Source organism: Antechinus flavipes, chromosome 3, assembly GCF_016432865.1.
Source record: "Antechinus flavipes isolate AdamAnt ecotype Samford, QLD, Australia chromosome 3, AdamAnt_v2, whole genome shotgun sequence".
NCBI classification, from domain to species: Eukaryota; Metazoa; Chordata; class Mammalia; order Dasyuromorphia; family Dasyuridae; genus Antechinus; species Antechinus flavipes.
In genome coordinates this window covers 249,551,724-249,569,947 of record NC_067400.1, presented here as the reverse complement: position 1 = coordinate 249,569,947, position 18,224 = coordinate 249,551,724, and the positions used below count along the sequence as shown (strand labels likewise).

Below are 18,224 nucleotides of genomic sequence, written 5' to 3'. Positions count from 1 at the left end.
GGGAAGTTAAATTACCTGGACACCTACAAAAACTCCCTCTGCCAAAATCAGAGAAGCTTATAACTAGTGATTCACCTTCATGATTTCATTCTTCAAAAACTAGAAGAAACCAAACAAAATCTTTTACAACTATGAAATAAAAAAATAAAAAAATACAATGCTTACAACAATGTAAATGAAATGAGTACTTGCTTAAAGGTAATCAAAATACTTAAATAAAATGCCATTGGAAAGTCTGACTCAGAATAGATAATAGAACATGTCTTCCCTTCACAAGAAAGCAGCAGAGGACTGCTTAACATATAACATATGCATTGTTAGTTGCTTTGAGTATTTTTATTTAATTAGTTTTCTTTATCACATGGGACAATGTTTTGAGTTGACAGAAAGGGGAAGGGTTGAAATGGTTGTGATGTACATCATGAACTATAATCTTTTAAAGATTAAAGATTAGGGTTGTGGAGTGGCAGGACAAGACACATGGAAGGACCTTTCCTTCCAAAAAATAACCTTTATATTAATAAGGACAAATAAAAGGTTAGAGACCAGCTCTCCCACCTAAACCCCTGAAAAGGGGTTCTAGAGAAATCTATACTGAAGATAACAAAAAATACACAAATTCTTCCATCTAGATAAGGCCAAAACTACACAAAAAGATGCCAGTAAAGACTCAAATGATGTCACATTAGAGAGACCAGTTCAAATTCCAGCAAAGATGTCAGAAGTTGCAAAAGCTGAAGGAGGGTCCATACAAAGTAGATCAGCTCAAACTGATTAAAATGAACTGGAACAAGCATGGGCTTTACAACTGAATCCAACATAGGTTTCCACCACTTATCTTAAGCCAGCCAGTGTACTCACCAGGACAGATCCCTAATCAGTGCCATGCAAGCTCTAGTCAAAGAAAACCTTAATTCAAATACCAACTTTGACCTTTTATAACAGAAGCAAAGAATTAAGCCAGTGTGCAGGGAAACTTGCCCTGAATATATCCTTCTAGAAACATGAAGAAATACAGGAGAGAAGGTCAAATTATTTCCAGAGCATGCATTCCACAGGGTCTTGAAGGAGGTCTGAAACCAATGTTTCCCAACATATGATAGGACCGCAACAAGGAAGAGAATCGACTTCTTTTTGATTAGAGGTTGTGCATAGAAAAGGAGACTGAGACTAAGGCTAGAGCATGCAGAGCACCATCAGAAGACTGAGAAATCCAAGAAGTGAGGCAGAATACCTGATACCATATACATTATCTAGAACAACATCCAATACAGCTTCATCCAGAATCTAAAGGGAATATGATCAAACAAGTCTCCACAATCCATCTAAGAGTTAAATATCAAACAGAACTTGCCAGAATATAAATTTCCAATGAGAGAAATTAAGGCTGAAAATGAGTAAACAGAAAAAAATACTTAACAGTGAAAACACTAAACAAAATGAAGGAAGACTACAGCTTAAGAAAAATCCAAGAGGTTAAACCAAAAGAAAAGCATATCTAAACAATAATTTCAGAAGAAAAAGGGGGCTTAGCAACAAGGATTATAAGAGTAACTAAAGAAGCAAGAAATGAAAAAAATTGAGAAGTGATAATAGAAGGTTCAGAAGATAGAAAGGTATAAGATATCAAAGGTATACATAAAGGAGGTAACAATGACAAGAAAGGCCACCTTTACTTCAGTAACTAGAATAAGGAAATGATAAGTTATTAATAAATTTCATCTTGTTTATTGTTTTATTTTTTAAACATATTGCAAACAATGAGCAGAACAATTCAGAACCTGATTCTTGACAAGGAGGAATTGGAAGCCAGAACAAGGATGAATTAAAACCTTAAGGGAAAGTAACCATTAAAAAAATTTATGAGAAAAAAACCAAGTCAGAAATAGTTTGGTATACACCTTGAATTTTAATGAAGTAGATTTCATAGGCTTCAGAAAAAGTTAAGGAAGGAGCCCATTGCTTGAAATCCTATGGGGAAAGTCAGCCAAGGAATGAGGCTTAAGAAGCTCTCAACAATAAATTCTGAAAACACAAAGCTCTCTAAGGTGAAAGAAAAGTAAAAGTTGCCTAAAAAGAACATGTTACTCTACAGAGAATTCAACAATTTTGGTTGGTTTCTAAAATACATGAATAGAAAACAAAAGCAAGGAACATAAAAGCACAGAATAGCCATGTGAGAATACTATCAAAAGTATAAAAACTCAGGGATCAGCTGAAGAAATTTAAGGATCATGAAAGGCTTTTTAAGAATGTGATGGTTAATTACTAACTAGGGTAGAGAAAAACAATAACTAATAAAGAAAAAAGCAAAATGTTGGGTTTTTATTCTACTTCACTTCTGCTATGAAGAATGATTGTTATATGAAAAAGACAGAAAAAATTACTAATAAAAGATCTGAGACCTGAGATAAGGAAGGCAATAAAAAGTTATATACCTGCCCTTATTATACATCAATTGGTACAGGTAAATCACCACAGTAGTCACTAAATAAAGTAGAAAAAGTTTGGACTTACAGAAAAGCATTGAGAAAATATCTCCAAGCTTCTTTGCAGAGGCAGGAGGATCATGAATGTAAAACATTGCATATGACTTGAGGGGTTTTTTATTTTTTGCTATTTGTCAAATTTTTTCAATTTCCCCCCAATTTTTTAATTCTTTATTACAAGTAATGGCACTCTTTAGGGAATGCAGGGTAAGCAGGGTAGGATACAATGGAAAATGTAATTGATGCAACAATGGAAGATATTTTTTTTAAAAAGTTTGTTTTTAAAAGTATCTTCAGATGGATGCAGGGAGGTGACTTTTGAATGACCATGGAGAAAATAAGTGCTAAGTATCATTATGTGGCCAATAACAATTGACTTGGAGTCAGGAAAAGAGATTCAAATGCAGAATCAAAACACTATATGATCATAGCATTAATATATAACTGAAAATACTTTTGTATGGAAGAGGAAAGAAAGCAAGGGCAGATTCCAAACACATACAACTGTGCACAGGAGGGAAAAAGGTCAAAAACAGAATCAAGTCAAAAATAAGAAAAATGGCCACATATGCTATGGTAGGAAGCTTGTCGCTATCTTTTTTAAGTTGAAGTCCAACAAATATGGAAATATGTTTGGAAGAATTGAACATGTTTAACCTATATCAGATTGCTTGCTGTCTGAGATGGAAGGGGGAGGAGGGAGAAAAATTTGGAACACAAGGTTTTGCACAGGTGAATGTTGAAAACTAACTTTGCATGTATTTGGAAAAATAAAATGCTTTTTTTTTTTTAAAATAAAGATCAAGTCCAAAAAAAGAAATCTGCAACATCAAATATATTTAATATTTCATACAAAAAAGAATACAGGTTTTTCTGCCTCCACATATGGAGTATTCTTTCCAGGTGTGGCTATCACATTTTAAAGACACTACTAAGTGGAAAGGTATTCACAAAAAGGCTAGTAGGATGATGAAATACCTAGGAATTAAATCATATGGGCTAGTTGAAAGGAAGCAGGGATACTTAACTTAAAAAAGATTAGATATTTTATACAGAGATAGACAGATAGAGACAGACAGATAAATAGACAGAGAGACATAAATATAGATATTAGATAACAGACATACTAGATATTAATACTTGCCACATTAGAAATTCTAATTGAACCCACAGAGAAAAATCAAAAACAATAAGTAGACTTTTCAAAGAAGCAAATTTAGTCATGATGGTAACATAAAACTTTAAGACAAAATTATTTAATACTAAAATGAGAAGTAAGTTTCCCTTCACTGGAGATCTTCAAGCAAAGATTACTTATGACTATATTGTAAAAGAGATTCAGGTATAGTTTTAGGTCTTTGATATAAGTTTAGCTCTGACGGTAAATAGTTTCAGATCAAACTGGAAGTATTCTGCTGAACTAGAGTAAACTGTAAAGAACAGAAAAGATTTCTAATAACTGCTTGTAAAGAATAGAAAAGATTTTTAATAATCAATGATGAAGTTATGAGCATGATACTTTACTAAGAAGTAGTAAGATTTCTGCTAACCAAGATTCTGATTCTAGACCCTGAAGAAGATTGCTGATGAAATTTATCACCTTTTATCACCTATAAGTAAGTATCACAGGGATGATACTAACAGTAACTGCCAGTATAAGTAAAGGATGGTACTCGGGGTTAAGAACTGATGAAGGAAATCAAAAAGATAGAGTAGCAGGAAAGACAGTGAACTGCATAACACATGCCCCAACTACTCCAAATTAACCTAGAAAACAAGCCATACCTAAATCCCTATGAGAAATTTTAAAGAATGAGTCATTTTTCCTGCTCGAGTTAGCATCAGAAGATAAAACAGAGAAGTCTGCATACATCGAGGACAGAGTCTGGCCAAGACTGCAAAGCTGAGGACACCTGCACAGGAGGGACAACTCAGTAAGAGATCTGTGCTCAGGGGTAGCATTCTGAGATAGAGAGCAGTTGTCAGCATTAGGCAATATAACAAGTTAGGAAGATGTTCAGAAGCAATCAACAGTGGTATGACTTAGACTTCAGGAGCATAACAGGATTTAAACTTCTAGCTAGTCTGATGCCTACAGAGAATAATCAAGAGCAGAAATTCCATACCCAAGAATAGGTATGGGAACTGCAAAGAAGCTTGCTTGAAGAAAGCTACAAGGAAGTAGTTCTATCTCTCTGAATCAGTCGACTTCCCATTCAGTTAAAATTAATTGAGTCTACCACAAATCTATTGTTGCTCAAACCCAAACCTATATGCGTACTTGCAGACCTCAGACCAGGAAGAGGGTAATGATCAGATTTTGCCCTAGATTAAAATGTTGTGGTAACAATGGAGGCTTAAAAGTCTCTAGCTTGAATTGTCCCTGAGATTATGACATATCTTTTCTACAAATACTAGTCAAATATATGGCCAAGCTGTGTTTTTCTTTGAAGATGCAATACCCCAAGAATGAAATAGCAGAATCATTCAAAAACTTTACTTTAAAATAAAATGGCTTAAGCCACAATATCAACTAGAATTTTCAGAAAAAAAACAAAACAATATTTAAGAATTTTTAAAAAATGTTTATATAAATTAAATAACACTTAAAAAATGTTTTAAAGTAATACTGGAAAAGAAATGACAGCTATGGAGGAAAGAACAAAAAAAGGAATTAACAGCTTGGCACAAGCAAGCAAAACCTTACTCAAGCAACAACTTCCCTAAATATTAAAATGGATCAAATAGAAGACAATGACTCCATGACCAAATAATAAGAATGGGAGCACAAGGAAAGGGTAGGAATATGACAGAGTTTTAAATTAAATGAAGTTCATTAATTATGTAATTCCAAGAGGCAGAAAAAGGGAGGAAGAGTAAGGCTGCCCAAAGAGGGACAAGGAATAGACTTTGTGCAGCAAAAGGGTTCATTATCACTAAAATGAAAAAAAGCATCAGGGTAGGAATAACCATTTAATAATGAATATAGGCAGAAAATCAGGGATTGGATAGAACTCTATTAAGAGAGACAGGTAATTAAACTGACTCGCAACTTATTTGAATGGTCTCAACATTTATTAAGTTCAAAATATAATCATTATATTATATATTGTTACTACTGAGAAGAAAAAAAAAAAAGAGTCCTTATCTTCAAAGAGGGTGTTAAAAGCTAGAAATGGCTCGAGTGTCATGGAATGACCAATGAAAGAATGACTACAGCATATTACATTAATGTTAGAAATGCTGCAATACAATTTAAAAGGACAAATGAGAGATATGGAACTTAATTGGATAATATGGAATGGAAAAAAAGTAACAGTAAAAGTGGTACATATCCTAAAACTATCTAAAAAGCAAATTTATACAAATATAGAAGTGAATGTGAAGAAAATAGTAAATAAGGAGTAACTTGTAATGGGCCAAAACTTTGTACTTAAAACAAGGATTCTTACAAGGTGCTAAGTCAGTGGAATTGATAAGACAAAGGTTATCTAGTTTAGCATAGTGATTAATAGTTCTCTTGTTCCATATGATTGAATTAATCTTACAATAAATAATGGTTCCCTAGTGATATGAGTGGCTTATACTCAGTATGATGAATGGATTTAATTGTAATAAAGTATTTAAGAGGTCAAAGTCAAACCTAGAGAGAGACAGAGACTGTGGTGGTGATGGTCCTCCTGCCTCCCCCACAGAAACCAAGACATATTCCAGAGGACCTCCAGAAAACTAGCCCAGGCCCCAGGCAAGGAGACAAGACTGTGAAGGAGACAATAAAGATTTTTGGACTTTATCTCTGGCTATTGTCGTGGTGATTACTCTGCTGAAACAAAGGCTGGTTCAGAGACCTCCAGAAAAGTAACCAGAATGCTAAAGTAACTGAAAACCTGTTATAACCAGCATGCCAATCATTTATTTAAATACACACACACACACACACACACACACACACACACACAATGTGATGTTTTTCCTAAAGTTTCATGACAGATTTTTTGATAATAAAAATACTTGCCTTTGTAAAACATGATTAAAATTTCCCTCTACTCAGTAGTACTGGCATTCAACATGCATTTTTAAAATGCTGTGAGATGAAAAACCTTTCTGCACATGAAAGAACAACAACGAGAAAAAGATTGCATGAAGCCAATCATGAATGTCTAATTTCTTATCAGGTCGTGGCTTAATCATGTTAAAATTAATAAAAGTTTTAGAATTTTTTAAAGCATTCATTTTTAATCTGTAACCACAACTGTATAATTGTATGGTTAAAAAATACAGTTTCTGGGGCAGCTAAGTGGCACAGTAGATAGAGCACCAACCCTGAAGTCACAAGGACCTGAGTTCAAATATGGTCTCAGACACGTAAATGTGTGACCCTGGGCAAGTCACTTAACCCCAATTGCCTCAGCCCAAAAAAAAAAAAAAAAAAAAAAAAAAAAATGCTGTTTCTAAAGCAAACTAAAATACCTCCATTTTAGCCCAAGAAACAATAAAACGATAAAACCAGTAAACTGCTTACTTTGTGGTTGAAATTTTAAATTAAATGAAAATACAATGTAAATACAGAGATCATCTTATTTGTACTGTTACAAATAATATGTTAATCTATCTTAAATGGAAAAATTTAATAATATAGATGATAATTATTATTATTGCTATTATTAAATAATAATAATTGTGATTTTTAAAAAAAGGTTTCTCAAACCAAATTTATACTAAGTATACTGACCAAACAATTATTTGTGAGACTATAAAGCTAACATTAGATTTCTGTTGTGTGGTACAAACCAAATATACAAAAATACTGATAGGTTGGCAAACTTTTACTGACAAAGAGATTTACACTACATGACTCCTTTCAAAACGAAACTCCCTTACATCATTTAAATCTGACTTAGTTTATAATACAGGATTATCTTTTAAAACAAAGTAAACTTAAAATCTCTATTAATACAGTAAAAATATTATAATTATCTTTTGGGGAGAAATACAATAATATTCCAAGCCAATTCGATAAGCTATGATTCAAAATGTGTATAATTATGATATTTCTTTTGAGGTTAACTATGTTTTTAAACAGCCGTTTACAAACAATCAGTTTCAATATAGCCAAACCACTCCAACTCAAAAGTGACAAAGAATCTGTTTAATTTCAAAGTTTGGAGAAATCCCAATAGTTAATCTTTTTTTTTTTTTTTTTTAAAGTTAACTACATCCAGCAGCATCATGAATTTGAGTAGCAATATGACTACCAGAAGAGAACAGTTAATTGATTAGTTGGTTGACCGGTTGTCCTTCATTCTCAAAGAAATCCAAAATGATATTATTATATTGGAGTCAAGGTACAATGTATCTGACTGTGGCTGAGTAGGCCAATAATGAGCTTGGAAAGCTATACCACAAATTGAGCACAAATAGTCCCCTTGACCTTTTGGTGTGGAGATATCTCATTATAATCTGAGCATCTCACCTTTCTTGTGAGCTACAGCAATTCTGCTTAACTTATAAAACATAATACCTTCTTTAATGCAAATATATCATGTAGTATACAAATAATAGCTCCCCTTCTGGAGAATGATGAAGTGAATATGAAACCAACACAATAGATCACCAAACATTCCTCTCCAGAGAATTAATTGTTAAATGTCTAATCCACAAACAGTAAATTATCAAAAGTAAATCAACTCCTGAAATTAAGGATATTCAATTAATTAAACAAGCTGAGCATAGAGAAATAAGTTATAGTTTATTTCTTAAACTTACTGAATATTATAAAGTTACCCCACAAAAATCTCAACATTTAAACTTTCTTCTTGACAAGCCCTGCCCATCTAATATCCAGTGTATTTAATCATAAAGTTACCCCATTCTCAAGAAATTCTATTAATTTCCACACTCACTCAGATAACCATGATCAAACTGTATTTGAAAATTTGAATCACCTGTATGCATCGTCTTCTTTCAACTCTCATATCATCCTGATGGGGTGGGGGAAGGGAGGGAAGAGTCCAGCAGCAAAACTACAAACACTGTGTGAAGAAAAACAAATTACGATAAGAGATAATAATACAAGACAATTACTCTTATCAAGGACCATCTAAAGTAAACATAATATTCCAAAACTAAACATGAGAATAAAATTATTTTAAGCATTGAAATTTTTCTGACTTTTACATGTATTTGCAATCAAATTTTTCTGTCTTTTACACAATACAATGTCAACTTTCTTTAAAATACAAATATTCTTCAATCATCAGGGACAAGCAAAAAAAAAAAAAAAAAAAAAGGAAAACACTTTTTAAAAACAGCCAAAACTATAAGAAAAATAACCAGCACAACTCTTTATATTATCTTGCTATCCTAATGTATTTTTAAAGAAGTCATTTTATAAAACTCTTCATTCAATCAATCGATAACTGAAAAAAAATTATATCATTTTCACAACTGAACCTTTACCAAAACAAGGAAAAAGGAAAAGATAAAATACAGACTCAGAAAATTCAAAATTTAAAAGACTGCAAATTATCTACCATTTGGGACCATCTCTGGTCCCATGGGACCATGTATGGTTTTTTCTTATCTGCTTTAGATTATTCCTCAATTTTTTACAAAAACACTTATTATCTTCTATGGTTAAACAATGGATTATTCTTAGCCATCTTTTTAAGTCTGAGAAAACAAGTACAATTTCACTATTACTACCTAGCAATCTATTAGAAGAAAGTGCCTAAATTTACTACTCCCAACCATTTCTACCCAGCTAGAAACAATCCTCAAGCTTTGTAATTTGTACCTCTTTTGTAACTATGTTCAAGTATTGTTACTCCTCTATTCATCTTATCTTCCCCACTACATCACAAATGTCTCGATGAATTGGTACTATAATCTAATTCATCTTGAAATCCCTTCTAACTGCTTATTGCAGTGCCTTGTACATACTAATTATTCAATAAATATTTGCTGAATAAAACAAAACTGTATTTTCCAGAAGAATGACTTTCCAGATCAAACTAAATCCCTCCTCTCTCCTTGTTCTATCATCACTCATACCTTGCCCAAGCCAAGCTCTGGATCATTACCCATAAAACTCCTCCACTCCTATTCACTTGCCACTGAATAGAGCAGGTCAAAGCACCACAATCAAATCAACCAATTCCAACAAGACCCTCAGCATAGCAAAGCAATCCTTTTATTCTTTCCTAATTGATTCCCTAACTATATGTATAGTCATTTTCAAACTTTTTCCTCTCTAAAACCTCCCCAAATTCCCCACCCTATCTCCAATTCTCTCATCTGATTGATAATCTCTATCAGCTCTTTATTTGTTTTAGGGAAATGAGTTCATTGACTTTTGAGCTCTCACTGCTCTTGATCTCAAAAAGCACCCTATATCATTCCTCCCTGTCTCTCCAAACCTACCTCCAATTTTCTCCCACTTTTCTTCAAACCCTGACCAGATATTATCTTCTCCTTACCAAAGCCAAACACCTTTACCTTGGACTGCATCCCCTCCCATTTCCTCAAACCAATTGCCTGCCTCAACTATATTCATATTCCGTGTCTGTCACTCAAACACCAAAAATGTCCAAGTTCTTTGTATCCACATCCTAAACAAACTTTAAATGGCTCCTACCATTACCTCAAGCTATCCTCTCTCTCTCCCCTCTCTCTCTTCTCTCTCTCTCTTCTCTTCTCCTCTCTCTCTCTCTCTCTCTCTCTCTCTCTCTCTCTCTCTCTCTCTCTCACCCAAATTCCTTCATAAAGCTGTCTACATATATTGTCTCTGCTTCCTATTCTCTCACTCATTTCTTAATCCTTAACAATGTTCCTGATCACCTTCTCTTTCTTAGATACTATGAATACAATGTGCCTGGAATCAGAAAAACCCGAGTTCAAATCTGATCTCAAGACACTTCCTAGCTCTATGAAACTGGGCAAGTCACTTAATTATATTTGCTTCAGTTTCCTCATCTGTTAAAAAAAAAAAAAAATCTGAAGGAATGGCAAATCAATCCAGTATTTCAGTATTTTTTGACAAGAAAATTCTAAATAGAGTTATTATAGTCAGACACAACTTAAAAAACAAGAAATACAAAACCTTACAGAAATAACATATTTCATGAAAATTAAAACAGAACAAATAAACAGCAATTACTCTGTAATATAACAAGAAATATTTTAAAAGTTAAAAGGATAACTCATTTTATACCCTGATTTTGAAAATAAATAAAGAAAAAAATATACTAAGAATGACTGGACTACCTGAAAACACATTTCCAAAATAAGAGTCTAGATAACTGTATCTTGGGTAATGCTGAAAGTAAACGAGAACTTATTAAAAACAAAAGGGAAAGTGAAAATAAAAAGAATCCCTACTTACCTCCTGAAAGCCCAAAATCAAAAGTTTTCATGAATGTAAAATTATCATAATCCAGAACTTTCTGGTTAAATAAAAATATTGCAAGTACCAGATAGAAAATATCAAAGAACCAGAGTCAGTATGATGAAATATTTGATATCAATATAAAGAAGAAGAATGCTTGGAAAATGATATTCTACAACCAAAAATAATTTACCCAACAAATTTGCATATAATCATGCAGAAGAAAAAGATGAAACTTTTTGAAATACTTTATGAAAAACTTGGAAGGAGACCTAAAGATTGAATAAAAACATAGAGGAGCTGTGGGTGAGTATGGGGGTTGTGAATTTGTATATTAAACAGGGGAAAAACTTAAAAAACAAATGCAGAAAAGCAGAAATGGTAGACATATCCTTTATTGTTTAAATTGAAATACATCTTATTTAGCAAACAAAAATAACAGGAGGTAAACATCATATGCAACAAGAATATACTAGAATTTTTTCACAAATTAAGAATTAAACAAGGATGTCATTCTATCCTTTTACTTGATTCAGTTCTGAAAATACTAGCAATATGACTGTGAAAAGAGCAAGAAGGTGTAAAGATAAGAAATCCCTAATAACTTTTTTCAAGAAAAATGTAATAACCCTAATACCTAAAGCAAGGAAAAAGGAGAAAGCATCAAAACTTCAGACCATTATCATTAATTAATATACTAATTCTAAAACTTAAATATAACCCTGTCAAACACACTACAGCTATGTTTCCAAGAATTCATATGACCAAGTGGGATTTGTACCAGGGTGGTAAGAATGGTTTCAAAATTAGGAGGTCAACAAACCACATCATAAACAAAAATATCCAGAATATCCAAATATATCCAAAAACAATTATCACTATGCAAAAAAGGCCTCTGACAAACTGCAACACTAATATATACTAAAAGCTCTGTTTCCTAATAAAGATAGATAGTAAAGATTAAAACCATTTACCTACAGATAAGTACCAAAATAAAGTTTTCAAAAGAATTAAGTCTCCAAATAGCTAATAAAAGAAATCCAAATCAAAACAACTCTTAAAGTTCCATTTCATACCCTCTAACTTGGCAAAGAAGACAAAAGATGAAAATATGCAGTATTGGAAGGGTTTTGTAGGAAGATAGATGCACTAAATAAAGCATTGTTGGTGAAACTGTAAAATGTTACAACCACTTTGGAAAACAATTTGGAACTATGTATAGGGTGACTAAAACATCATATTCTTTATTCCTTTGAAGGCCAATGTTTTTGTTTTTTTTTTAAAGTCCTAATTCACACCAAACATTTACAGGAGTACTTTTTTTCAAAGTAAAGAAGTGGAAAGATAGATATCTTCTGAGGAAAGAGTTAAACAAATTGTAGTTCATTAATAGCTTATTACTGAGCTATTAGAAATATGGTAAATTAAAAAGATGATACAAAATGAAGCAAAGTCAATAAAATAATGCAAATGACTGCAACAATATAAAAAGAAAAAATAATCATCAAAAAAAAAAGGGGGGGGGGAAGGGAGGAGACAGAAAGTTGCAAAATTACAAAGAAGCAGAACTCTGCCAAAGAAGAAAAGACATTCCTACCAATGTCTCTTTACAGTAGTAAGAGATATACAAGTTTTGTATGCTGGACAAAATCTCAAACTTTCTGAATTAACTGAAATGCTGAATTGATCAACTATACAGATTTTTTTCCTCCTTCCCCTTCCTCTCCCCCTCCCCAAGGGAAGAGATCTTTTAAAAAAAAAAAACCCTAGGAGAGAGTTTTCTGAGAAAAAGAGGGAGAGGAAAACTATGGACAAAACTTAGGTGTTGTATTTTTTTTTTAAATCAATAAACACATTTTTTTAAAGAATGTAAGCTTCTAGACAGCAGGGACTAATGAATTTCTTTTAATTGTATTGTTAGAATATAGCACAAATGTTTTATTTCTTTTCCTTCTATTATTACTTTCTAAACAAAAAGAGTAGTAAATCAGAAAATGCACAAATTTGTATTGAAGACAGAAAACCATTTCATTACTTTCTCCACTTGTGTTCTAGTAGCACATGAGTAGGACCAAGAAAGGAAAGCACTAGACATTTGGAAAGGACAAATTTAGGACAAAACAAGGAAGCAGATTTAAGACTAGCGAATAGTATGGTCTTGAACTGGTTGACCAAAGGGTCAAAATCAGGAAGCTAAGTCAATGTAGTTACAGCAGGTTTTCGAAACTATTTAAACTCACTGAAAGGTGGAAAGGATGAGAGGTCATAAATAGTGAGAATATAGATGAGGAAACAAGAAATTAATATTTGAGCAAATATTAATATATATTTTGAAGTAGCTATATATGAGGTCAGAGGTTAGGGAGTCACTGAACTAAATGAGAAAAGAGAGGAAAGAAACTGATAAATGACCCCAAGTATCTGGACTGCGTGATAAATTTACATATCATAAACCTCAGAAAAATTAATTAGTAAATTGAGTCCGTACAAAAGATATTTTGGAAATTGCAATAAGATGCAAGAAATAATCCAATTTTTCCCTACATCAGATAGCCTAAGTATACAAGAAAATTTAAATAGAACTTCAAAAGATGGCCCAAGATGCAGTATCCATAGGAAGGGGGCCAGGTCTGAATATCAGAAGATGGAAGAGTTAAAAAGGAAGACATTTAAAATGAAAACAAGTTTATTAATTATGGAGTATCACAGGACACAACTGAGGGCAAATCTGGGTTGGGAAGGACAAAGAAGGATGAGGTGGATGGGAATGAGCAAAAAGAAAGCTGGGTTGAGGAGCAGACTCTATTCCTCTATCTATGGTAGTCAAAAGTTCAATATCATTAGGATTAGGAAAGACAAAAAAGGAGAATGCTGACCACCTGGCAATGAGTATCAGTGGAAAGGAAAAGATCTAAAGATGAAAGAAGGTGGGAAAGAACCTTAGTTCCAACAGTTCTTGGCCAAGCACTGTTTCTATGTCCTGAGAAATATACAGAAGTCAGCCTCACAGCAGTGGAAGGCTTACTTACTCGAAGTAAGTAAGGGACAGAAACAAATGTTAATAACATATCAATAATAATCAGAGGTATCTTTGTGGTAGCTAAGAATTGGAAGGGAAAGCTAAATGTCCATTTCTTGAAGAATGACAGAAGAAAAAAAATTCATGATCTACTAATATAATTAAATATATTCAGAGAAAGAGTATTTCTATAAACTGATGCAAACTGAGGAGCAGACTCTATTCCTCTATCTATGGTAGTCAAAAGTTCAATATCATTAGGATTAGGAAAGACAAAAAAGGAGAATGCTGATCACCTGGCAATGAGTATCAGTGGAAAGGAAAAGGTCTAAAGATGAAAGAAAGTGGGAGAGAACCTTAAAACTGTGTAAATAAATATCACAAAAAAAGAAATATGGGTGAGGATTTGTGGGAAGATAGAGTAGATCACAAAATTCCAAGTGCTCCAGATTTCCTCCACAAACAAAATAAAATTGCTCCTCAGGACAAACGTAGAGCAGTGAAAAATAAGACTTCGTACAGAACAGGGGTTCTCCGGGAACTATGGAGAAGTGTAAACACCTCCCCAATAGCTCCAATGAAACAACAAAATTATGTGGGTAGAAAGGCCAGAGGTGGCCTCAGCCCAAACTATAGAAAATTTCTGAATCCAGGAAGACTAAGGAAACTGCTATAGATAAGAGAAACACCAGGTCCAGCTATGCTACTGAGACTGAGAAGGAATTCACCAATTAAAATATACTAAAGCTACAATTAGAACAGCACAGGATTTATCAGCAGCCACCATAAAAGACTACAGGTCCTAGAATACTATATATTGACAAATCAAATGAACTAAGGTTGCAGCCCAAAATATTAATAATATTGAACAGGGAAAAAAAAAAAACTGGGTATTTAACTGTCAGCTTTTCAGTATTTTGCCTCAAACAGATCCGAACTCAACAGAAAACAATGTAAAAGAGCCAACATCAAAGACTAATTTCAAGGGTCTAAAAAGGACATGTGTAAGTTTAAACCTTATATCTAAGATTGATATTAGTAATTAGGTAGTCCAAAAGAGAAGCCGAGATGAGTATGATGTGCCTCCAAAAAGCAAAACTTCTAGGAAAAAGTAAAAAGAGTAATAATGCTATACAAATGAGATGTAAAAGAAAAAAATTAACAGAGTATTAGATGGAGGAGGAGAACTGATAGTTCTGAAAACCTGCTCAAATCAGGATTGGGTTAAAGAAAGAACAACACACACATACATATTCATTCTCTCTCTGTCTCTCTCTGTCTCTCTCTCTGTCTCTCTCTCTCTCTCTCTCTCTCTCTCTCTCTCTCTCTCTCTCTCTCTCTCTCTCTCTCTCTCTCTCTTCCTACCCCCCATAAAAAGTACAAAATCTCTAAAGAAATAAGGTGAAGGGAATAGAATAAGGTAGGTTATATAAGATTTTTATTTATATATATACACATATATGTATATATATATATATAAAAATAAAAGGGATAAGGTGTATAGATTAATAAGATAAGGAGAAAGAAGAAAGGACACAGAACATAATGTGATTTGGAAAGGTGTTTCGTTTAATGGGAATGGGATAAAAAGGTGAGGGGAGAAGAAAAGGAAAGGATGGGGAAGAAAGAGAAGGGGTTAAATATTAACAAGGAAAAATTAACAGATATAAGTAAATTAGAAGAGTTAGCAGGAATAGGACATAAAAGATATATACAAAACAAAATAACAATGATCAGGGGTGGAATTTATTAGAAAGAAAAAAGGTAGGTGTAGTAATCATTTATCTTATTCAAAGTCAAATTTTTTAAAGATTCGATCAATAATGTCAACCACATTAATACATTTTAAATGTATATGTATGTATATATACACATGTACATGTAAATGTATGTAGGGGCAATTTTAAAATGTGATTTTAAGGTTCCAGAAAAACCAGTGATGATTTTAGAAAACAGGAAAAAAAGAAAAAAGAAAAAACAGACTTCCCTCTCCTAAGCTAATAAAATACATTATCAGGTACAGTTTTTATATCAAATGTTTTTGTTTAATTCTTTTTCTTCTTACAAGGATAGGTTGAAAGAGGGAAAGTAGAGGTAATTACTTGCGTGAAGACAAAAGGACCAAGATAAAATGCAAAGTATTTTGAAAAAATGTAATAGAAAAATGTTTCCTTATATATTACAATTTTAACAAGGCACTTTAACTAGAGGGTCAACAAGGACTAACAGGAAAGACAATACAGAAGTGTTATAATTTTGCTAACCCCAAATAAGGACACAATCTATCATATCAAAGTAAAAGACTATCAAGTTCCAACAAGACATTTAATTTACATGCTTAACATGCTGTAAAAGCAACTGGACAAATTGGAAATTATGTGAAACTCTACATGGCAATAACACCTGATGTTCCCCAAAATCTACCATAATAAATTTACAATTAAACCATGATAAATACAAGTTACCAAAACTCAGAATGAAAAATAACACAAGATATATGCAAAACAAACAAACAAGTACCTCAATAGGATGACAGAAAACTAGGAATGCGTTAAGGAAAAAATATCACACAAAATATATGAAATATTCCCAAACAAATGATGTATGTACATATATATGTTCATATTCTCACTACAAAAACCAAGTAAGGAATCAGGAGGAAAGACAAAAGTACCATACATCAGTGGTAACATCAACCAAACTAAATAAATACACTATCAGAGAAAATTATATTATACACAATATCAAGATATTCCTTGACAACAATAGGTCAAAGGGTTAGAAAGTGTTAGTAACAGGAACTAGGATGTTATGTATAAAGACCAGAAACAAGTTTTTTAAAAGTATTAAAAAAACAATTCCAATACAGATACGTATACCATTTGTTTCATAATTTACGAGTTTCCCATACTTTCTTCTAAAATGGATGTATAAGGCATCATGCAAGCACCCAAAACATAATATTAATAACAATAATCTACCAAATAATTCACATTAACTAGAAATAATTAAGCTAACTCAGTAATCAGTGGTGAAATTATAATCTAAACTGTATTACTTCTTTGGGTTGGGTTGGGTTAAGAAAGGAAAGAATAGATGGCATCTCAAAGTAAGGTTGACAGATCTTATATTTATAAGAAACACATGCACACTATTTCTAAGTCAACATAGTAGACAAGAGTGACAGGCTTAAGTTGAGGCCACTAATTAGCTGTGTGATATCAAAAAAGTTACTCTAGGTTTCTGTAGGTTTCATCATCTGTAAAATGAAAAGTGTTGAATTCTCCTACTAGAATGTGAGCTCCTTATGAGTAGGGATTATTCATTCATAAAATACATTTCACCAGAGCTAAAAATGACAGCTGGCAAGTTGCAAACATTTAATTGTTTATATAGATGTAGATATATATATAGATATATATAGACATATATTTCTATCTGACAATCTTTTGATTCGATGGAACGTGATGCTTATACATTTTCTTTTTAAAATTTCAAGTCCACTAATTAAGGGATAAGATCAGACAAATTATTCATGTCCTTCCCAGCCCTATCTCACCTCCAAGTAGCTATAATAATACAAGACACTTCCACATCTCAAGTGCATGGAAGTTACATGAAAGAGAACATAGATACGAAGATAAAAGATTAAAGTAGCTGAAAGTGAAGGTACATAAAAGGAAACATAGATAAGAGAATAATATAGCAAATATAAACACAGACTACCTCCTTTCACCAACCCAACCAAAAATAAGTCACACAAATGCACATACAATTCAGGACAATAGGATTTAATGTGGTCGAGAAGCTTAGAGATCCCCAAGTCTAACTCCTCATTCTTAAAACCTAAGACACTAAAAACCCAAAGAGATCAAAGAAAAAAGAAAATAACCTATATGCAAAAAATAATAGCTCTTTACTGGATAGGAAACAATTAGAAACTGAAGAATTGATCATCAATTGGGAAATGGCTGACAAATTTATGGAACCTGACAATACTGTGCTATAAGGAATGATGATAGTAATAGTTTCAGAAAAATCTGGGAAAACTTACATGACTTGATACAGAATAAAATGAACAGAATCAGAATACTTACATAGTAACAATAATATTGTAAAGATAATCAGCTCTGAAAGACTTAGTATCCTATTAAGACAATGACAAACCACAATCCCAAAGGACTTATGATGAAACATACTATCCATCTCCAGAACTGTGATGGACTCAAGAGGGCAGAGTGAAGCTCATTTTCTTCTTTTTCTTTTGGGGGGAATACAAGTGGAACACACAACTAATGCAGAAATTCATTTTCCTTGCTTATACATTTTT

At 32.7% G+C, this 18,224-nt stretch overlaps 1 protein-coding gene across 5 annotated transcripts in view; it reads right to left on the bottom strand.

The window, feature by feature from the left end:
• DYRK1A (dual specificity tyrosine phosphorylation regulated kinase 1A) overlaps positions 1 to 18,224 on the bottom strand; it is a 184,394-nt gene that overhangs the window by 108,519 nt on the left and 57,651 nt on the right. For 4 of the 5 annotated variants that reach the window (XM_051984862.1, XM_051984865.1, XM_051984863.1 and 1 more), the window contains one exon: positions 8,435 to 8,521. The exons of the other annotated variant lie outside the window; for it this stretch is intronic. In XM_051984862.1, coding sequence (XP_051840822.1) covers positions 8,435 to 8,444 — 10 coding nt within the window. In that variant the 5' untranslated portion in view covers positions 8,445 to 8,521. The remainder of the gene's footprint in view (positions 1 to 8,434; positions 8,522 to 18,224) is intronic. 5 annotated transcript variants of the gene reach the window in all.